The sequence below is a fragment of the Carcharhinus amblyrhynchos genome, chromosome 19, assembly GCF_965287045.1.
Source record: "Carcharhinus amblyrhynchos chromosome 19, sCarAmb.v2.hapA, whole genome shotgun sequence".
NCBI lineage: Eukaryota > Metazoa > Chordata > Chondrichthyes > Carcharhiniformes > Carcharhinidae > Carcharhinus > Carcharhinus amblyrhynchos.
In genome coordinates this window covers 5678797-5702118 of record NC_137342.1, presented here as the reverse complement: position 1 = coordinate 5702118, position 23322 = coordinate 5678797, and the positions used below count along the sequence as shown (strand labels likewise).

The window sequence follows — 23322 nt, the reverse complement described above, 5'->3', positions numbered from 1 at the left end:
GGCGTAGTTTAGATCAGAGTTGAGGAGGAACTTCTTTGCTCAAAGGGTGGTGAATCTCTGGAATTCTCCGCCCATTGAAGTGGTGGAGGCTGCCTCGCTAAATATATTTAAGTCACGGGTAGATAGGTTCTTGATAGACAGGGGAATTAAGGGTTATGGGGAGAAAGCGGGAAAGTGGAACTGATCCACTTCAGATCAGCCATGATCTTATTGAATGGCGGGGCAGGCTCGAAGGGCTGGATGGCCGACTCCTGCTCCTATTTCTTATGTTCTTACGGGGACGGGGGAAGGAATTGCATCGATACCCTCAGCGACTTCCTCTGTGCAAAAGGCCGAACGACTGAACACGTGAATCAAGGTGCGGCTACAGGAGGGAGCTGGGCTGCCGGCCATCAATCGGTGGAGGGAGGCCATTTCTCCCACTCATTCATTTCACTCAAATATATAAGTTTCAACGATTCCTCCATCTCTTCCCCCCTCCCCCTCCTCATTCCGTCCTCCTGTTGCGTTAGCCATTGCTACACATCTCACGTGCAACTTGCCTTTATTTTTGGTTTAAACAGTCCTTTAGTTAGACAGTCCTGAAGAATATTTTGGTTGAAGCTGGCACCGTCTCCCACTTGTGGGATCGGGGGGGAAAAAAAAACGGGAAGGTGATTCCCTTTTTTCCAGCACTTGTTTGCGGACAGTGGTTAACGCGGGGAGTGCGGGGGTTTAATCTGTAAAGCGTTGGCCAGAGAATTCCTCAACAGAACCACAGCTTCACAACCCAGTTTGAAGAGTGCGTTAGGAGGATCTGATCTGATTTACCCAATTTCTAACCAAAAGGAGATGGCTGGTTTACAAAAACCCAGGATTGGGTTATGTTGGGGGGATGGGCAATGCAATTTAGAATTGGATTCCTGGCTTCCTTCCATCTCAGGGAGAATTGCCTAGTTCCATATTTTAACATGAGTGGCGAGGTTGAGCAGGGACGAGGGGTGAGGGCGAACGTGGAAGCTGTTTGGGGGTGTGCTGTTTGGCGATTGTGGGGGGTCCAGGGCTGGGCTCGGAGCCCTCTCCGCTCGGAGGGGCCTGGCGGGCTCTGACGCGGGCGAACGGGGCCCAGGCGGTGGGCCCGAGCCCGGGGACGGGTTCTGGCGGACGAGCCTGTGGGATGCCAGCGCCGAGATGCCGTGCAGGGATGGGAGGCCAGGGTAGAGGAGCGGGACGGGAGCCGGGTACCAGCACTTCTCCGGGCCGGCCCTGTCCAAGGGGGGCGTGTAGGGGGCAGCTGGCGAGGGGGCAATGAAGTAAAAGGGCAGGCAGAAAGGGTGCTGCTGGCCTAGTGCGGGCATTGCGCCAATCCCCATCACGGGGTGAAGAGCAAGGTCGCGGGCAGCCTCAGAGCTGGTCGTGGGAGCGGCCGGACCCATTCTTACCCTTTTGGTCGCTGAATCTTTGGGCTCCTGCTTAATTTTGCCAGTCAAGCTCTTCTGGCTGTACCCACTTCCCGGGGTGAACTCCTTCCCACTCTTCCTCTCGCGCCTCTCACCTTCCCCGCCGTACCCGCTGTCCGTGTCTGTGTCGCTCCCGTTGGGCTCGGCCGCCTGTGCCCGCCGGATGACCGGGACGCAGTTGTGGCCGCCCAGTTGGCGCTCCGCCGCCCGGCCAGCGTCCTGCCCCCCGGCCGCTGTCCGTGAGCCCCCCTTGGCGCAGAGCTGGGCGGCAGCGTGGTGCAAGTGGCCAACCAGCTGGGCACAGCGCGGCTCCCTGGGGCCTCGGCTTTCGAAGCCGCTGAGGTGTTGCAGCACCTGGCTGGCACAGGCTTCAAATCCAGAGCTGAAAGCGTCCAGGTCCGTCTGCAGTGGCCCCTTCACCAGGTAGTCACCTCAAAGAGCAAAGACAGAACAGGGATCAGTCAAGGAGTACACACTGCCCTGGGCAATCCACAACCGGCACATTACATTTAAGGCCACTCTTGGAACACTGCGTACAGTTCTGGCCACCCTAATGTAGAAAGAATATTATTAACATAAGAAATAGGAGCAGGAGTCGGCCATCTAGCCCTTCGAGCCTGCCCCGCCATTCAATAAGATCATGGCTGATCTGTCGTGGCTCAGTTCCACTTTCCCGCCCTCTCCCCATAACCCTTAATCCCCTCTCTTATCAAAAACCCATCAACCCGCGTCTTAAAAATATTTAGCGAGGCAGCCTCCACCACTTCAACGGGCAGAGAATTCCAGAGATTTGAGTGAAGAAGTTCCTCCTCAAATCCGTTCTAAACCGCTCCCCTCTTTATCTTGAGGCTGTGCCCCCTAGTCCTACTGTCCTTTCTGAGCGGGAAGAGTCTCTCCACCTCTATCCTATCCATCCCATTCATCATCTTATACGTCTCAATGAGATCTCCCCTCATTCTACTAAACTCTAATGAGTACAAGCCTAGTTTATTCAGCCTCTCCTCATAGCTCAACCCCCTCAACTCCGGAGGTAGCCTCCACCACTGCAACGGGCAGAGAATTCCAGAGATTCACCACCCTTTGAGTGAAGAAGTTCCTCCTCAACTCTGATCTAAACTGCCTCCCCCTTATCTTGAGGCTGTGCCCTCGAGTCCTGCTATCCTTTCTAAGCGGGAAGAATCTCTCTACCTCTACCCTATCCATCCCCTTCATTATCTTGTACATCTCTATAAGATCCCCCCTCATCCTTCTAAACTCCAACGAGTACAGACCCAGTCTATTCAATCTCTCCTCATAGTCCAACCCCCTCATCTCCGGTATCAGCCTGGTGAACCTCCTCTGCACTCCCTCCAAGGCCGATACATCATTCCGCAAGTGCGGCGACCAAAACCGCACACAGCACTCCAGCTAAACTAGAAAGAGCGCTGAAAAAATTTACTCGGATGCTACCGGGACTTGATGGCTTGCGTTATAAAGAGAGGCTGGACTATTTTCTCCGGAGCACAGAAGCATTTAAACAGTTACATGGGTAAGATGAGTATAGAGGGATATGCGGGCAATTGGGAGTTAAATTCGGGGTTTAAAAAAAGGGCGACGTGGACAAGTTGGGCCGAAGGGCCTGTTTTCGAGATGTAAACCTCATCCTGAACCAGCAAAACGATCGTTCCAACAACTTGAGTACAACATCAAGAAATAAATAATCATTTGTCCTGATTTTTCTTAGTGAGAATCCCACAATGAAGCAGGAAAGCTCTCCCCAATCTTCAATAGTCATCCCTCTTTCTCAGCACTGAATCCAGATTATCTAGTCTTTACCACATTCCTGTTTGCTGGAATTTGCTGTGCGTACATTGGATAACTTTTCCCTCCACGGTACTACAGAATCCTGGGGCGAGATCTTACCGGCTGTGTTCCTGCTGTGGCGAGGTCGGAGAACTTGGCCGCCATCCCAATCTCCGTTTACTGCAGCAGGATGGAAAAATCCACCCCCCTCCCAGCGTGAACAGGGGGTAAGATTCCGGCCGTATTGTTTTACAGCACAGGAAGAGGCCATTTGGTCCATCACGTTTGTGCTGACCTCAAGCACCTATCTAATCTAGTCCCACTTCCCGGCACGTGCCCTGGAGTTTCGAGTGCTTGCCTCAATGCTTCTTAAATATTGCGGAGGTGGGGGGGGATCCTGCAGTTCCAGATTCCCACCACCCTCTGGACGAAAAAGTTTCTCTTCAAATCGCCTCTAAATCTCCGACCCCCTTACCTCAAATCTACACCCCTTGTTTATTGACCCCCCTTCCACTAAGGGGAGAAGTTCCTTCCTATCCACCCTACCACGTCTCTCCTAATTTCACACACACTGCGATCAGGTCTGCCCTCTGCCTTCTCTGCTCTCAGGAAAACAACCCCAGCCTAAACACCCCCTCTTCACACACACTCCCAAAGTACATCTGATGGAGTAAAATCCTTCTCTGCAATCTCCCGGTTATGAAAGGCGATACACAAATATCTCAATACTCTGTTGTCACTTACCATTTTGCAAAGCCAATATCTTCTGATGCTGCTGCTCTGTTAATGCAGTTAGAGCTTTTAAATGTTTCAGCGTTAATTCCAGTACTACTGCTTTTTCCAGGTGTCCCAGTGTCTTGGGTGTTGGAGGGAGGGTTGGGAGGGGAACAATTTTATTTTTGGTAAGTCACTTTTCCAATGATAATGAAATCACAGTTAAAGCTCCAATAAAGTTACCATCACTGTTGTCAATCTCAGTTAATATTTACAACAAGTATATCTTTTAAAATCAATTTCAATTAGTACGTGCAGCAGGAATATCTTTTAAAAATCAATCTGTTAATAGAATTATAGAACCTACAGTGCAGAAAGAGGCCCTTTGGCCCATCGAGTCTGCACCAAACACTATCCCACCCAGGCCCTACCCCCATATCCCTACATATTATACCCACTAATCCCTCTAACCTACGCATCCCTGGACACCAAGGGGCAATTTCTTAGCATGGCCAATTAACCTAACCTGCACATCTTTGGACTATCTGCAGTAAGTATATCTTTTTAAAATCATTGTGTTAATACCTGCAGTAAGTATATCTTTTAAAAATCATTGTGTTAATATTTGCAATAAGTATATCTTTTTAAAATCAGTGTTAATATTTGCAGTAAGTCTATCTTTTTAAAATCAGTGTTAATATTTGCAGTAAGTATATCTTTTAAAAATCATTGTGTTAATATCTGCAGTAAGTATCTTTTTAAAATCAGTGTTAATATTTGCAGTAAGTATATCTTTTTAAAATCAGTGTTAATATTTGCAGTAAGTATATCTTTTAAAAATCATTGTGTTAATATTTGCAGTAAGTATAACTTTTTAAAATCATTGTGTTAATATTTGCAGTAAGTATATCTTTTTAAAATCAGTGTTAATATTTGCAGTAAGTATACCTTTTAAAAATCATTGTTAATATTTGCAGTAAGTATATCTTTTAAAAATCAGTGTTAATATTTGCTGTAAGTCTATCTTTTTAAAATCAGTGTTAAAATTTGCAGTAAGTATATCTTTTTAAAATCATTGTGTTAATATTTGCAGTAAGTATATCTTTTAAAAATCAGTGTTAATATTTGCTGTAAGTATATCTTTTAAAAATCAGTGTTAATATTTGCTGTAAGTATATCTTTTAAAAATCAGTGTTAATATTTGCAGTAAGTATATCTTTTAAAAATCAGTGTTAATATTTGCAGTAAGTATATCTTTTAAAAATCAGTGTTAATATTTGCAGTAAGTATATCTTTTTAAAATCAGTGTTAATATTTGCAGTAAGTATCTTTTTAAAATCAGTGTTAATATTTGCAGTAAGTATATCTTTTTAAAACCAGTGTTAATATTTGCAGTAAGTATATCTTTTTAAAATCAGTGTTAATATTTGCAGTAAGTATATCTTTTTAAAATCAGTCTCAGTAATTACAGCAAGTATATCTTTTAAAAATTGATAATGGTATTTACAGCAAGTATATTTAGTTTTTTTTAAAATCAGCATGTTTGTGATGGCTGCATGTTAAACCAGATTACAGATGTTAGTGTGGCTGTCTGTTTTTTTGGGGGGGAGATTGGGTTATCACTGCTTGAATTAAGGACAGAGTTCAGTCCCTTACCGTCAGTTTCACATGCTCAGGCAGCAGATCTTTCAGCTGGGTAATGCACTCGTTAATCCTGTCACGTCTTTTCTTCTCTATCAGCCGGTGCGGTAGTTTGTAGGCCTCCTTAAAACAGAATAGAGGTGAATTGCAGAAGAGGGGAAAAGCGAGAGCAAGGGGTGCCCCAAGCAATCTCACTGTTAGCCCAGGAGACTCACTGTGCTATCAGACTGACCGGGACATGGTCTCCCAGTCAAATGATACAGAATGGAAAGTGATGGCTGTAACTTTGGGGAGAGGATTAGCCCCCAGTTAATCATCCCTTACCTTGCTGTCGTCTCGTTTCATCCCCTGCTTTGACTTGCACACGAACAGCGAATGGTATTCTGCACTTTAACAGTAAAACACACACACACACACACAGTGAGTTCCAGGGCAGCCCGCAGGCTGGATTGAGGATGGGTCCGGGGTGGGCTACTGGAAAAACTCACCCCATTAACTCTGCCTTTTCCATGGGCTTCCGCTGTGTGAACTCAGCTTGTGAGAGAGGGAAATCTTCCTGCATTGTGTGGGAGGGGGCGTGAGGACCACAGAGTGCACTTACACCCCCCCACCCCACCCCCAGACACTGAGGGACAGACAGTGCTCAGCTAGAAATCCCCTGGGTAGGGAGGACACACACACACAGAGCAGCCTGGGGACACAGGGCTTGCAGCTTGCTCTATATCTATCGATCTATCTCTCCATCTTTCTCTCTATTTATATCTATCTCTCTCCAGCTTGCTATCTCTCCCCTCTCTCTGCATTCACACTCACTCTCTCTCTGCACTCACACTCTCTCTCCCTCTCTCTCTGCACTCACTCTCTCTCTCCCTCTCTCTCTGCACTCACTCTCTCTCTCCCTCTCTCTCTGCACTCACTCTCTCTCTGCATTCACCCTCTCTCTCTCTCTCTCTCTATTCACTGTCTGTCTGGCTGGAGGGATCAGCAGTTTTTGTCACTGGAAGTGCAGACGCCGCAGGGAGTCTGGAGCACATTCCCAAACTCACGTGTGACAGCAAACTCCATCCCAAATCCCACCCCCTTCAAACTCCATCCCAAATCCCACCCCCTTCAAACTCCATCCCAAATCCCACCCCCTTCAAACTCCATCCCAAATCCCACCCCCTTCAAACTCCATCCCAAATCCCACCCCCCTCAAACTCCATCCAAATCCCACCCCCCTTCAAACTCCATCCCAAATCCCACCCCCTTCAAACTCCATCCCAAATCCCACCCCCTTCAAACTCCATCCCAAATCCCACCCCCCTTCAAACTCCATCCCAAATCCCACCCCCTTCAAACTCCATCCCAAATCCCACCCCCTTCAAACTCCATCCCAAATCCCACCCCCTTCAAACTCCATCCCAAATCCCACCCCCCTTCAAACTCCATCCCAAATCCCACCCCCTTCAAACTCCATCCCAAATCCCACTCCCTTCAAACTCCATCCAAATCCCACTCCCTTCAAACTCCATCCAATTCCCACCCCCTTCAAACTCCATCCAAATCCCAAATCCCACCCCCCTCAAACTCCATCCCAAATCCCAGCCCCTCACCCAGTATGCCTCAGCAGCATACAACCACCCTCCCTCACCGCCCCCCTCCAACCCAGATACACCCACCCACTGCACCCAACTCCAACCCCCAACCAAACCATGATGTTGAAGCAAAGCTGCCTTAAATAGGGCTGGCAGTGAGACAGACGGCTGTCTGTACTGGCGTCTATGTGAGACAGACGGCTGTCTGCACTGGCGTCTGTGTGAGACAGACGGATGTCTGTACTGGCGTCTGTGTGAGACAGACGGCTGCCTGTACTGGTGTCTGTGTGAGACAGACGGATGTCTGTACTGGTGTCTGTGTGGGACAGACGGATGTCTGTACTGGTGTCTGTGTGGGACAGACGGCTGTCTGCACTGGTGTCTGTGTGAGACAGACAGCTGTCTGTACTGGTGTCTGTGTGAGACAGACAGCTGTCTGTACTGGTGTCTGTGTGGGTCAGATGGATGTCTGTACTGGTGTCTGTGTGGGACAGACGGGTGTCTGTACTGGTGTCTGTGTGGGACAGACGGATGTCTGTACTGGTGTCTGTGTGAGACAGATGGCTGTCTGTACTGGTGTCTGTGTGAGACAGACGGGTGTCTGTACTGGTGTCTGTGTGGGACAGACGGATGTCTGTACTGGTGTCTGTGTGAGACAGACAGCTGTCTGTACTGGTGTCTGTGTGAGACAGACAGCTGTCTGTACTGGTGTCTGTGTGGGTCAGATGGATGTCTGTACCAGTGTCATTTCAGTTCATTTCAGAGTGAACAGATTCTGCTTGGGACCCAGACTCTGGAGCTCATGTTCCCCATACCACACACACTGTATCTGTTATTCAATCTCCCTGCCTGTCCCATAGGATATTCTCATATCCACCCCCAAGTTGCACAATCAAAGCATCAGTTATTTTATTTGAAATGTGCCATTCCACTAATTACTCCTATCCCCCACTGTCATTGCAACTGAATAGATACACCGAGACAATGCAGTGCAGATAATATCTATATGAAGATATTTATTGTGTACGCAGAGGGTCCCATGATGGGGAGATGCCAGCATTGGACTGGGGTGGGCACAGTAAGTAGCCTGACAACACCAGGTTAAAGTCCAACAGGTTTATTTAGTAGTACGAGCTGCTACAAAGGAGGGGCCACTGTCATATGGATTACTGCAAAAAAGTATACGGATAACTGAACAACGAGGTGGAAAATGTGTCTTTGTTTAAAAAGGGCTGCAGGGAAAAGCCTGGGAACTACAGGTCAGTGAGCCTCACATCTGTAGTGGGTAAGTTGTTAGAAGATATTCTGAGAGACAGGACCTACAGGTATTTAGAGACGCAAGGACTGATTAGGGACAGTCAGCATGGCTTTGCGAGAGGAAAATCATGTCTCACAAATTTGATTGAGTTTTTTGAAAGGGGGTAACCAAGAAGGTAGATGAAGGTAGATGTTGTCTACATGGACTTCAGCAAGGCTTTTGACAAGGTACCGCATGGTAGGTTGTTGCATAAAGTTAGATCTCACGCGATCCAGGGCGAAGTAGCCAAATGGATACAAAACTGGCTTGATGACAGAAGCCAGAGGGTGGTTGTAGAGGGTTGTTTTGCAAACTGGACATCAGTGTGCCTCAGGGATCAGTGCTGGACCCACGGTTATTTGTCATTTATATTAATAATTTGGATGAAAATATAGGAGGCATGTTTAGTAAGTTTGCAGATGACACCAAGATTGGTGGCATAGTGGACAGTGAAGAAGGTTATCTCAGATTGCAATGGGCAAGTGGGCTGACGAATGGCAGATGGAGTTTAATTTAGATAAATGCGAGGTGATGCATTTTGGTAGCTCGAACCAGGGCAGGACTTACTCAGCTAGTAGTAGGTCATCGGGGAGAGTTAAAGAACAAAGAGATCTAGGGGTACATGTTCATAGCTCATTGAAAGTGGAGTCATAGATGGATAGGGTGGTGAAGGAGGCATTCAGCATGCTTGGTTTCATTGGTCAGAACATTGAGTACAGGAGTTGGGACATCTTGTTGAAGTTATACAGGATATTGGTAAGGCCACACTTGGGATACTGTGTACAGTTCTGGTCACCTTATTAAAGAAAGGATATTATTAAACAAGGAAGGGTGCAGAAAAGATTTATTAGTATGCTACCAGGACTTGATGGTTTGAGTTATAAAGAGAGGCTGGATATACTGGGTCTTTTTTCTCTGGAGTGTAGGAGGCTGAGGGGTGACCTTATAAATGTCTATAAAATAATGAGGGGCATTTCTCAGCGAGATAGTCAATATCTTTTCCCAAAGATAGGGGAGTCTAAAAGTAGAGGGCATAAGTTTAAGATGAGAGGGGAGAGATACAAAAGGGTCCAGAGGGGCAATTTTTTCACACAGAGGGTGATAAGTGTCTGGGACAAGCTGCCAGAGGTAATAGCTAAGATGGGCACAATTTTGTCTTTTAAAAAGCGTTTGGGCAGTTACATGAGTAAGATGGCTATCGAGGGATATGGGCCAAACGTGAGCAATTGGGACTAGCTTACTTGGTGAAAAAAAAAGGGCAGCATGGACAAGTGGGGCTGAAGGGTCTGTTTCCATGCTGTAAACCTCTATGACTCCAGGAGGAACCCTTGGACCTGTTCCACCATTCATCACAATTATGGCTGATGTCCAAATCAATAGCCCTAATCCTGCTTTCTCCCAATAACCTTTGATCCCATTCACCCCAAGTATATGTATTCAAGCCGCCTCTTGAATATATTCAATGTTTTGAACATAAGAACATAAGAAATAGGAGCAGGAGTCGGCCATCTAGCCCTTCGAGCCTGCCCCGCCATTCAATAAGATCATGGCTGATCTGAAGTGGATCAGTTCCACTTTCCCGCTTTCTCCCCTTAATTCCCCTGTCTGTCAGAAACCTATCTACCCGTGACTTAAATATATTTAGCGAGGCAGCCTCCACCACTTCAACGGGCAGAGAATTCCAGAGATTCACCACCCTTTGAGTGAAGAAGTTCCTCCTCAACTCTGTCATCAACTGATTCCTGTGGTAATGAATCCCACAGGCTCACCAGTTTTTGGCTGAAGAAATGTCTCCTCACCTCCGTCCTAAATGGTCTACCTTGAATCCTCAGGGTGTGACCCTTGGTTTTGGATTCCCCCACTATTGGGATCACCCTCCCTGCACCTACCCTGTCTAGTCCTGCTAGAACTTTATAAGCCTTTATGAGATTTCCCCCTCATTCATTTGAACTCCAGCAAAAACAACTAATCTAGTCAACCTCTCCTCACACATCAGTCCCACCGTCCCCAGAATCAGCCTGGTAAACCTATGTGCGTCATCTAAATACAGAGAAGCCCACTCTCAGTATGATGTGGAGATGCCGGCGTTGGACTGGGGTAAACACAGTAAGAAGTCTCACACCAGGTTAAAGTCCAACAGGTTTATTTGGTAATAAACGCCACTAGCTTTTGGAACACTGTTCCTTCATCAGGGGAGTGAAGAGTTCTGTCTCCGCTCACCTGATGAAGGAATTGCATTCCAAAAGTTTGTGGCGTTTACTAGCAAATAAACCTGTTGGATTTTAACCTGGTGTTGTGAGAATTCTTACTGTGCATACTACACTCTCAGTACGACAGTGTTCCTGAATCAATACCCTGTTCGTTTCACTGCAACTGTTACTTGTCAATCCCAGCCACAGATTGTCAACGGGGCAATTAGTAAACAGCAGGTCCTCCTGGTAGGGTTATACCCAGAGCTCGTTCAATGGGCCAACACAGTGGCACAGTGGTTAGCACTGCTGCCTCACAGCACCAGGGAACGGGGTTCGATCCCAGCTTGGGTAGTTTCTGTGCGGAGTCCCCACATTCTCCCCGTGTCTGCGTGGGTTTCCTCTGGGTGTTCCGGTTTCCTCCCACAGTCTGAAAGGTGTTCCGGTTAGGTGCATTGGCCGTGCTAAATTCTCCCTCAGTGCACCCAAACAGGCACCGGAGTGTGGCCACTAGGCGATTTTCACAGTCACTTCATTGCAGTGTTAAAGGGAGCCTGGTCACCCTAATACTGCCCAAGGGGCAAAATGGCACTGCCCATCAGGCAGTGCCAAGGGGCAGAGCCTAATGGGGTAGAGCCTATAAGGACTGGGCTTCTGGGGGATATCAGTGGGGTTGGGGGGTTCCACTGCCACTTTGCATTCTGACTGAGGGAAGGAGGCCCAGTGATCAGGGCTGGTCATATGGGTGGTGGGGGGGGGAGGGGGAGTGGGGGTTTAGCATGCCGGGGGTGGGGGGGGTGCTGTATGCGGGGGGATGTGTCGGGACTGGGATGGGGGATTGGGACTGTGGGGACGTGATAAGGGGAGGAGCAATTGAGGTGGGCCAGGGGGATGGTGGCGGGGGGGGGAGGGGAGCGATCCGCCGTAGGGAGGGGGATCCTAGGCTCAGGATCTCCATCCCTACACCTTTCCACCTCTCCGTCACCTTTAAGACACTCCTTAAAAACTGACTTCTCTAACCAAGTCTTTCACCCGAATATCTGGACCATCTGACGGGCAAGGCGACAGCTCAGTGACTATCACTGTTTGCTGGTGCAGACACATGGATTTGGGTCAGTATCTGTGGGAGTTTGCGCATTCTCCCCGTGCTTGCGTGGGTTTTCTCCGGGTGCTCCGGTTTCCTCCCACACCCCAAAGATGTGCTCTTAGGCTGATTGGTGTAACAAATTGTCCCTAAATTAGTCTCCCCTCAATCTTCCCCAATAGGCGTTTACAATGGTCATGGGTAGAGGAGGGCGCTCATAATGTTAAAATGGCGGCGTGGGTTCGTTGGGCCGAAGGGCCTGTTTCCCGTGCTGTGTTGTTCTTTACCTCAGTCTCAAATTTTGTTTGACAAAAAAAGTAATTTGTGATGACTAATTACGGGAAACGTGCAATATAAATACAAACTGTTTTTAGATACTGAGCACAAAATATGGATAAAATAATTACCAATGTCAGAACCCGCGTATGAAAGCGTGCATTGTGCTGATTGTGAAAGGATTGGATTGAGGAGAGGCTTGTGATGTTGAAGCAGCTGATGAGATAGGATGAGGTCAAATCAGGCAAATACTAAAAGACCCAGTGCCCTCCTGTGAACAGCACTGTGGGCAGTTCTGGTCACCTCCCCAGAGGAAGGATGTGATTGCACTAGGATGGGGAATGAGGACTGTCACCAGGATGTTGCCTGGGATGGAGCACTTGAGCTCTAAGGAGAGACTGGGCAGACTTGTATTATTTTCTTTAGAGCAGAGAAGGGACATGACTGAGGCGTGTAAGGGAAATGGGCATGGTGAATCAGCTGTTCCCCTTGGTTGAGGGGTCGATCACGAAGGGGTGTAGTTTTAGGGTAAGGGGACAAGAGATTCAGTGGGGTTTTGAGAAAACCATTTTTCAACCAGAGGGCGGTGAGAGTCTGGAATGCATTGCCTGGCGAGGCCCCAAGACCAGCTGGGGTCAATGGATCTTTGCATGAACCCCCCCACCCCTGCACCCCCACCAACCCTCCCCCCGGCTTCACCTGTGGATGGGAATATTCCACCCATAGAGTCATACGGCACAGAAAATGTCCTTCAGTCAAGGCCGCGAACCTTTACAAAGTATTTGGATGACCACTTGAAATATCTCAGTATTCAAGGGTATGGGACAAGTGCAGGATTAGCATGGGGAGGGGGCAGGGGAGGGGGTGGTTGGTGGATCATACAGAGGTTTGTTGACCTCGGGTGGGATTTTCTGATGAATGCGGCTGGATAATTCCTCCCCGTGTGTTCACGCTGATCAACCCTCCTCTTCTTATCCTCACTCACACATGAGGCTGTGAGCAATCCTGCCATTACTGCTTTTGGGTTTCTTCCTAACTAAAATTACTGTATGATCCTCATCCACCTTCCTATATCGCTGGTACCAATGTTGACCATGACCTCTGGCCGTTCACCCTTCTCCAGAAGAGTGTCCCACCGTCACTCAGTGATACGGTGCCAGGGAGGGAGCAAACCAGCCTGGAGTGATGTCTACAGCTACAGAAAGACCTGTCCCCTTCCCCTGACTACCAATCCCCATCTCACTATTGCTCTTCCACTCACTTTTTCCTTTCCTCCTGTACGACTGAGCCACCTGTGGTGCCTTGGAGCTGATTCCGGCTGCAATCTTCCAAGGAAACTCTGTACTCACCACGATCCAAAATGGGAAACAGGGCAGTGAGCAAGATCAACTCAGGGGTCTGCTGCATCACCTGTCTGCTGCTCTTAGAGTGCCTGGCCCATTCCCTCTCTGCTTTTACGTTCCTAACCTACGGCGTGACCACCTCCCTAAACACGGTAATTCTCAGCCTTGTGGATGCACCACAGAGACTCCAGCTGCTGCTCGAATCCCAAAACCTGGAGGTCAAGTGACACTAGCTGTACGTGTGTTTTTCTCAAACACGCTGGGCAGGATTTTCCAGCTCATCCAGAAACCAGAAAATCCCGTCTGGGGTCGACGGACCTTTCCGTAGTCCGCCCCCTCACCCGCTACGATTCCCGTTGTAGGCAGAATGGGAAAATGCGTCCTGTAGTGTGTCCATGATTTCCCACACGCTACAGGATGTACATTCGACTCGGCCGAGCTGCCCTGCCTTAACTTTAACAAATTATTTATTATAAGTAGAATTACTTACCGGTTGCTTACGACTCAGCTTGTTCCGCTGTACACAAGTTAAAGCCAAATACTGGACATGGAAACAGTGCTGCGTTCGCCTGTTCAAATTGGGCTTGTACTCAGTGCAGTTTCAAAACACATGGAGCCTCATTGAAACATGTAAGATCCTGAGGGGGGCTTGACAGAGTGGATGCTGGATGGGACTTGGTGGGAATTAGGCTACAGGCAGTAAAATAATGCTATTCCTCATCTGCATGAATTATTCTGTGGTAGGTAAAATGTTAGAATCCGTCATTAAGGAGGAAATTGCGAGGCATCTTGAAGGGAATTGCTTGATAGGGCGGACGCAACACGGTTTCATTAAAGGGAAGTCGTGTCTGACAAATTTACTGGAGTTCTATGAGGATGTGTCTAGGGCAGTGGATAGAGGAGAGCCGGTGGATGTGGTCTTTCTGGATTTTCAGAAGGCGTTTGACAAGGTACCTCACAAGAGGTTATTGCAGAAGGTCAGGGGACATGGAGTTGGGGGTAGGGTGTTAGCGTGGATAGAGGATTGGTTGTCAAATAGGAGGCAGAGAGTGGGGGTCAATGGGTGCTATTCGGATTGGCGGTTGGTGACTAGTGGAGTGCCCCAGGGGTCGGTGCTGGGGCCTCAGCTTTTTACCATTTATATAGATGATCTGGAGGAGGGAACCGAGTGCAGGGTGTCGAAATTTGCTGATGACACCAAGATTGGGGGAAAGGCAAATTGTGCGGAGGGTGTGGAGAGTCTGCAGAAGGATCTAGATAGGCTGGGCGAATGGGCCAGGAAATGGCAAATGGAATTTAATGTTGGCAAGTGTGAGGTGGTCCACTTTGGTAGGAAGAATGGTAGGAAGGACTATTACTTACGTGGCGAAAAACTGCAGCAGGCGACGGTGCAGAGGGACCTCGGGGTCCTTGTGCATGAGTCGCAAAAACCCAGCTTGCAGGTGCAGCAGGTGGTCAGGAAGGCGAATGGGATGCTGGCCTTCATAGCGAGGGGGATTGAATATAAAAGTAGGGAGGTCTTGCTGCGGTTGTATAGGGCATTGGTGAGGCCGCAGCTGGAGTACTGTGTGCAGTTTTGGGCGCCGCACCTGCGCAAGGATATTTTGGCCCTGGAGGGAGTGCAGAGGAGGTTTACTAGGCTGATACCGGAGTTGAGGGGATTGAGCTATGAGGAGAGGCTGAATAAACTAGGCTTGTACTCGTTAGAGTTTAGAAGAATGAGGGGAGATCTCATTGAGACGTATAAGATGATGAATGGGATGGATAGGATAGAGGTGGAGAGACTCTTCCCGCTCAAAAAAGACAGTAGGACTAGGGGGCACAGCCTCAAGATAAAGGGGGGGCGGTTTAGAACGGAGTTGAGGAGGAACTTCTTCACTCAAAGGGTGGTGAATCTCTGGAATTCTCTGCCCGTTGAAGTGGTGGAGGCTGCCTCGCTAAATATTTTTAAGAAGCGGGTTGATGGGTTCTTGATAAGAGAGGGGATTAAGGGTTATGGGGAGAGGGCGGGAAAGTGGAACTGAGCCACAACAGATCAGCCATGATCTTATTGAATGGCGGGGCAGGCTCGAAGGGCTAGATGGCCTACTCCTGCTCCTATTTCTTATGTTCTTATGTTCTTATGTTCTTATTCACTTGCAGTTTCAGACTAATTTAGGGTAGCGTGGTGGTACAGTGGTTAGCACTGCTGCCTCACCGCGCCAGGGGCGCAGGTTCGATTCCTAGGTTGGGTCAAAATCAGTGCGGAGTCTGCACGTTCCCCTTGTGGGATTGCTCCGGTTTCCTCCCACAGTACAAAAGACATGCTGGCTTAGATGGATTAGGCAATGCTAAATTCTCCCACAGTGTACCCGAACAGGCACTGGAGAGTGGCAGCTAGGGGATTTTCATAGTAACTTCACTGCAATATTAATGTAAGCTTACTTGTGACACTAAAAAAAATTCCGACCAATTTTTCTATACTGCTGCTAATTCCCTTTTAAAGACAGAAATATTTTGCAACCGATGGTATAAACTAACAATAGAGGATAGCGCGACTGTACATTTCACATCTCATTAATTAGGCAGAATAATTCGTTATCAATTCCGAATGCTCAGGTGTAATGAGAAGCAGTTTCCCCACGCAATAAATATTGTAACCAGCATTGGAGACTTTGTGAGAAATGATTTAATAAATAATACTCATTGCAATAACTGGGATTGAACAGAGCTGATACATGATTCTAGCGCGCCGCTTAAAGGTGATATCACCAAGATAAATCCTCGAAGAAAAGGATCTGAAATTGTACCAGAGAAATCTCAGAGCTACGCAGGGCAACGTGGCTGAAATCAGTGCCAGGAGTGCTGGGGTTAGTAAACCTGTCAGATCTATCCTTGTTGTTTCTGCTATTTGAAACAGAATTAATTGCTTCTTTTGATCACCATTTATCCATTAATACACATATAATTGATGTTGATTTTGGTTTGATAAAGTAAAATTTACAAAAAGTGAAATTTTGACGCAAATCTGGGTGGTACGGTAGCACAGTGGGTAGCACCGATGCCTCACAGCGCCAGGGACCCAGGTTCGAATCCCCGCTCGGGTCACTGTCTGTGTGGAGTTTGCGCGTTCTCCTTGTGTCTGCGTGGGTTTCCTCCGGGTGCTCCTGTTGTCTCCCACACTCCAAAGATGTGTGGGTTAGGGGGAGTGGCCATGCTAAATTGCCCCTTATGTCAGGGGGACTAGCTGGGATAAAATGCATGGGGTTATAGGGATAGGGCCTGGGTGGGATTGTGGTCGGTACAGACTCAATGGGCTGAATGGCCTCCTCCTGTGTTGTAGGGATTCTATGATTGTCCATTGGTTTTTCGTTAGGGCCATTAGCTGATTTTGGTCTTTATGCAGTGACACAGGTCAGGCAGGAGGTCAGGATTAATTCTTTGGGGTGGCAGGTTCCTCGCCTTGCATTGAAACCCAGCTCCCGATCTCTCTATGACTAACATTCCACCTAAATAGCAGTGACAAACTCAGCAATCATCGGATTCCTACAGTACAGAAGGATATATCGTGTCTGCACCAATTCTCTGACAGAGGCTCACACACCCCAGCCCCTCTCACACATGTACCTCACCCTCATCTCCCTAACCTACACACCTTGGGACACTAAGGGGCAATTTAGCATGGTCCAACCCACTTTACCCGCACAGCTTTGGGCAACATGGTGGCACAGTGGATGAGCACTGCTGCCTCACAGCGCCAGGGACCCAGGATCAACTCTCGGCTTGGGTCAGTGTCTGTGTGGAGTCTGCACATCCTCCCCGTGTCTGGGTGGGTTTCCTCTGAGTGCTCCGGTTTCCTCCCACAGTCCAAAAGACACGCTGGTTTGGTGTATGGGACACGCTAAATTTTCCCTCAGTGTACCCGAACAGAGTGTAGCGACTAGGGGATTTTCACAGTAACTTCATTGCAGTGTTAATGTAAGCCTATTTGTGACTAATAAATACATTTTACTATTACTTTATCTTTGGACTGTGGGAGGAAACCACAGCACCCAGAGAAAACCCACACAGACACGGGGAGAACATGCAAACTCCACACAGACAGTGACCCGAGGCCAGAATCGATCCTGGGTCCCTGGCGCTGAGAGGCAGCGGTGCTAACCACTGTGCCACTGTGCTGCCTTTGATCATTGCTGGATCCCAGTTACAGGAAACCTTGCTCCCTTGATTTCTTAACATGCCTTTTATACACAACAGGCAAAAATTTACAAATGGCTATTAATTCAATGACAGTGCGTACTAAAAATCATTTTTATTTGAAATGTCCAGTGCAACACATCAGCACCAACTCAGGAGTATGCTGCAGTTAGTGTATAACTTATCCCATTACACTGTTAGTCACGACATAGCCTCCATCTGTTGTTCCATTCTGGCACTCCCAGTGAATCATCAAAACTAGAAATAGAAACTAACTGCCTGACAAATCATCAAGAAGTGTGAGGGAGGGATGAAATTCCTCTTGTCACGGAAAAGGAGGTTGACTCCCTCATTACGAAAGTCTGAGACCACGTAGGTCCAACCCACTACGATGGGGTCATCAGCAAACTTGAAAAATTGAGTTGAAGGGGAATTTGGCCGCACAGTCGTAGGTGTATAAGGAGTATAGTGGGGGGCTGAGAACACAGTTGTGTGGGGCACCGGTGTTGAGGATGATCGTGGCGGAGGTGCTGTTGCCTATCCTTACTGATTGTGGTCTGTGAGTTAGGAGGTTCGGGATCCTGTCGCAGAGGGAGGAGCCGAGGCCCAGGCCATTGAGTTTGGAGATGGGAATAATGGTGTTGAAGGCTGAGCTGTAGGAGTCTGACATAGGTGTCCTTGTTATCTAGGTGTTCCAGGATTGAGTGCAGGGCCAGGGAAATGGCATCTGCTGTGGACCTGTTGCAGGGGTAGGCAAACTGTAATGGATCCAGGTAATCCAGGAGACTGGAATTGATTCATGCCAGGACTAGCCTTTCGAAGCACTTCATAATGATGCACGTCTGAGCCACCGGATGATAGTCATTAAGGCAACTGTACAGGGCACTGGTGAGGCCGCAGCTGGAGTACTGTGTGCAGTTTTGGTCGCCGCACTTGCGCAAGGATATTTTGGCCTTGGAGGGAGTGCAGAGGAGGTTCACTAGGCTGATACCGAAGTTGAGGGGGTTGAGCTATGAGGAAAGGCTGAATAGACTGGGCTTGTACTCGTTAGAGTTTAGAAGGATGAGGGGGGATCTTATTGAGACGTATAAGATGATGAAAGGGATGGATAGAGTAGAGGTAGAGAGGTTCTTCCCATTCAGAAAGGACAGCAGGACTAGAGGGCACAGCCTCAAGATAAAGGGGGGGGTGCGGTTTAGAACAGAATTGAGGAGGAACTTCTTCACTCAAAGGGTGGTGAATCTCTGGAATTCTCTGCCCGTTGAAGTGGTGGAGGCTGCCTCGCTAAATATATTTAAGACGCGGGTAGATAGGCTTTTGGTAGGCAAGGGGATTAAGGGTTATGGGGAGAAAGCGGGAAAGTGGAACTGATCCACTTCAGATCAGCCATGATCTTATTGAATGGCGGGGCAGGCTCGAGGGGCTAGATGGCCTACTCCTGCTCCTATTTCTTATGTTCTTATGTTCTAAGGCACGCCTCTTGATTTTTCTTTGGTACCGGGATGGGTCCCTATCTGCTTCAAGAAAATAACCATCATCTCTCCACCCTATGACTGTACCATTATATTCCACACTCTCTTGTTTCCAGTGCAAAGGGTGTAGAGGAGATTTACCAGGATGTTACCTGGGTAGAGAGCTTTAGTTATGAAGGGAGATTGGATAGACTGAGGTTATTTCCCTTGGAGCAGAAGAGACTGAGGGGAGATGTGATTGAGGTGTACAAAATAATGAGGGGTTTAGATAAGATAGATAGAAAGAAACTTTTCCCTTTGTTGGAGGGACCAATGACCAGAGGGCATAGTTTCAGTGTAAGGAGCAGGAGGGCTCAAGGAGATGTGAGGAAAAACATTTTCACCCAAGGATGGTGGGAGTCTGGAACTCACTGCCTGAAAGGGTGGTGGAGGTAAAGATCCTCATAATACTTAAGAAGTATTTAGATGTGCACTTGTGATGCCAAGGCATACAAGGCTACGGGCCATGTGTGGGAAAATGGGATTAGAATAGTTGGTGGTTTGTCTTTGACCGGTGTAGTTGTGATGGGCTGAAGGGCCTTTTGCTGTGCTGTATACCTCTATGAGTATAACTCTATGATTGGACAGAGGCAACACAGTTTTGTGAAAGGGACAAATCAATTAGGACTTCTTAAGGGAGTAACTAGCAGGGTGGATAAGGGAGAACAAGTAGATGCAGTAGATTATACCAGACCTTGGTGAGACCACATTTGGAATATTGTGTGCAGTTCTGGGTCACCTCACTATAAGAAGGATGTGGAAGCATTGGAGAGAGTGCAGAGGAGATTTACCAGGATGCTGCCTGGTTTGGAGGGTAGGTCTTATGAGGAAAGGTTGAGGGAGCTGGGGCTTTTCTCTTTAAAGCGGAGGAGGATGAGACGCAACTTAATAGAGGTTTATAAGATGATGAAGGGGATAGATAGAGTGGACGTGCAGAGACTATTTCCTCGGGGGGGGGGGGGGGGGGGGTGGTGTGGGGGTGTAGCTGTTACTAGGGGGATAACTATAAGGTTGATGGTGGGAGATATAGGAGGAATGTCCGAGGTAGATTCTTCACTCAGAGAGTGGTTGGGGTGTGGAATGGTCCACCTGCTGTGATAGTGGAGTCGGACACTTTAGGAACTTTTAAACAGTTATTGGATAGGCATATGGAGCACACCAGAATGATAGGGAGTGGGATAGCTTGATCTTGGGTTTGGACAAAGCTTGGAACAACATTGAGGGCCGAGGGGCCTGTACTGTGCTGTTCTCTGTTCTATTTGGATTTTCAAAAGGCTTTCAATAAAGTGCCACACAAGAAATTATTGCATAAGGCTTGAGCTTATGGGATTGAGGCAATATATTAGCATGCATTGAAAATTGGTTAATGGATGGTAAACAGAGAGTAAGAATAAATAGGTCCTTTTCAGGGAGGTAGAGTGTAACTAGTGGAGTGCAACAGGGATCACTGCTTGGGTCTCAGCTATTTACAACTTATACCAATGATTTAAATGCGTGCACCAAATGTAATATATCCAAGTTATCTGATGGTACAAAACTCAGTAGGAAGGTAAGCTGCGAGGAGGACACAGAGTCTTCAAAAGGCTATTATTCAGTTAAGTGATTAGTAAAGAACTGATAGATAGAAAATAATATGGAAAGAATGAAAGTAATCATTCTGGTAGGAAGAATGGAAAAACAGAACATTTTTTCAAAGGTGAGCAGCTAGTAACTGTTGGTACACAGAGGAGTTTGGGGTCTTTATATCCACAGGGTGTATTCCAGCAGCGATTCAGCAATTAGGCAACACTTGCTGAACAATCTTGAGTGTGCTAATAGCTGCACTAATGATCAATTTAAGGTATCAGTTGAGCTCATAATGTGGCTAGAATTGGCATACATTCATCGGCAGAAACACATTCTCTGCGAATAAAAGGGAAACACTTGGGTCGAGCATCTTTTTTGAATTACCCAGGAACTTGGGTTTTCTCTATGGCAGTGCTTCGACCAAACAGAAATGACTTGCCAACCAATCAACACCCCCTTTCTCCTGTAGCATACATTGCGATCAGTTGAAATGTTCCAGATCCATAGCAACGTGGTTGATTCTTAACTGCCCTCTGAAATGGCCCCGCCACTCAGAGACTGGATTCATAGAATCCCTACAGTGCAGAAGGAGGCCATTTGGCCCATCGAGCCTGCACCAACCACAATTCCACCCTGGTCCTCTTCTCATAACCTCATGCATTCAGTGGTGGGGAACCCAATAGAGATACAAATCTTGAAGAAAACTAATTTGGGTTTGGAAAGCTTTGAGTTAATAAATAAGGGTATCACATAGTCCAACAAAACGTGCTGGTTAGGTAGATTGGCCATACTAAATTTTCCCTTAGTGTACCCGAACAGGCGCCGGAGTGTGGCAACTTGGGGATTTTTACAGTAACTTCATTGCAGTGTTAATGTAAGCCTACTTGTGACACTAATAAATTAGCTTAAACTCAACCGCCTTATTATCAAAACCAAAGCCCATGGAATAAAGGGTACGTAGAATTCTACAGTGTAGAAGGAGGCCATTCAGCCCATTGAGTCTGCGCTGGCCACAATCCCACCCAGACCCTATCCCCATTACTCTATGTGTTTCCCCGACTAGTCTCCTTGATACTAAGAGGCAATTTAGCACGGCCAATCCACCTAACCCGCACATCTTTGGAGCGTGGGAGGAAACCGGAGCACCCGGAGGAAACCCACACGGGGAGAACATGCAAACTCGACACAGACAGTGACCCGAGGCCGGGATTGAACCCGGGTCCCTGATGCTATGAGGCAGCAGTGCTAAGCACCGTGCCACAAGTGGAAGGAAGGCAAAATTGGTCACATGACAGAGAGCAAAGAGTAAAGGTGAAAGGTTAGTTTTCAGACTGGAGACAAGTGTAAGGTGGAATTTCTCAGATGTTAAGATCACTGCTTCTTTTGATAGTGAAGAGAGGCAATATGAGCTAAATGAGACATTGTTAAGGGGCTGCTGGAACACCGAGACCCTGGGAGCACAGAAATCTTAGAAGGTGCTTGACAAGTTGAGAAGGATGTTCGAAAAGTGTGAGGAATCCTTGGCACACAGACTCAGAACACAAAACCATCTATAAAAGCCTGCTTAGGGGTCAGCCTGTCTAGTGTGTTCAGCCCTAGGCACTGCGCTCTCAGGAGGTGCAGGAGAGATTGAAACGATGGTTGAGTTGTTGACCGGAAGCATTCATTCTCTTTCTCTCACCACAGACGCTGTTAAGTATTTCCAGGCTTTATTGATTTGATTCCTGGAATGAGGAACTTCAGTTATGTTCAGAGATTCAGGTAACTGGGACAGTTGTCCTCTGGTCAGAGAAGGTTAAGGTGAGGCCTGATAGAGGTAAAGGAAATCAGGGAGAAACAGTTTACAGAAGGGTTGGCAACCTCAGACTTAAGGTAATTAAACGGACTCTGGTAAGGAGTTGTCACAGATACAACAGGCTGCTCCTGCTGTAATGGACCATTCAATGATTACCTCTTGCTCTGGACTTTATCTGGGACAAAGCCACCCTGTTTGATTGCTACCCTATCCAAAATCTTTAATGTTCACTCCCTCCGCCACCAGTACAAGAAGACCCACTCACCAAGGTTGTTTCAACAGCATCTTCCAACCCCCACACCTCTCCCACTTAGAAGGACAAGCAGATAGATGGGAACACCTCCAGAGGAACGCCAGTTCCCCTCCAGGTCACTCACCATCCTGACTTGGAAATATATCGTTATTCCTTCACCGGGTCAAAATTCTGGAGCTACCTCCCTAACAGCACTGTAGGTGTACCTACACCCCAGGGACTGCAGCTGTTCAAGAAGGCAGCTCACCACCACCTTCTCAAGTGCAATTGTGGGGGGGCATTGGTGCAGTGATATGGCCACTGGCCTAGTATTCTACAGATGCAGGGTAAAGCGTTGGGGATCAGGATTCGAATCCAGGGTTGGATGTTGAAATTTTCAAAGAACAAAGAACAACACAGCATGGGAAACAGGCCCTTCGGCCCAACGAGCCCACGCCGCCACCTCAACATTGTGAGTCCCCTCTTCCACTCATGACCCTTGCCTACGCTTACGGCACTCCACATTGGAAACCAGATTGAGGGGAGACTAATTTAGGGACAATTTGTTACACCAATCCGCCTAACAGCACATCTTTGGGGTGTGGGAGGAAACCAGAGCGCCCGGAGGAAACCCACGCAAGCACGGGGAGAATGCGCAAACTCCCACAGACACCGGCCCAAATCCATGTATCCGCACAGC

General features: G+C 47.8%; 1 protein-coding gene across 1 annotated transcript; it reads right to left on the bottom strand.

Moving 5' to 3' along the window:
* Nucleotides 1-288: 288 nt before the first annotated feature.
* bhlhe41 (basic helix-loop-helix family, member e41) lies at nucleotides 289-6054 on the bottom strand. The gene is made up of 4 exons (XM_080207800.1): nucleotides 5901-6054; nucleotides 5592-5699; nucleotides 3966-4077; nucleotides 289-1870 (listed from the first exon to the last, which is right to left on the bottom strand). The coding sequence occupies exons 1-4, from the start codon at nucleotides 5919-5921 to the stop codon at nucleotides 933-935; spliced, it is 1179 nt and encodes a 392-aa protein (XP_080063926.1). The 5' UTR covers nucleotides 5922-6054; the 3' UTR covers nucleotides 289-932.
* Nucleotides 6055-23322: the final 17268 nt, after the last annotated feature.

Coding starts and splice junctions, on each gene's coding strand:
- bhlhe41 (XM_080207800.1), bottom strand. CDS start 5,921: ATGAAACGAGACGACAGCAAG. Junction 5,700..5,900: donor TGAAACGAGACGACAGCAAG/GTAAGGGATGAT, acceptor TTCTGTTTTAAG/GAGGCCTACAAACTACCGCA. Junction 1,871..3,965: donor GATATTGGCTTTGCAAAATG/GTAAGTGACAAC, acceptor TTGCTCTTTGAG/GTGACTACCTGGTGAAGGGG.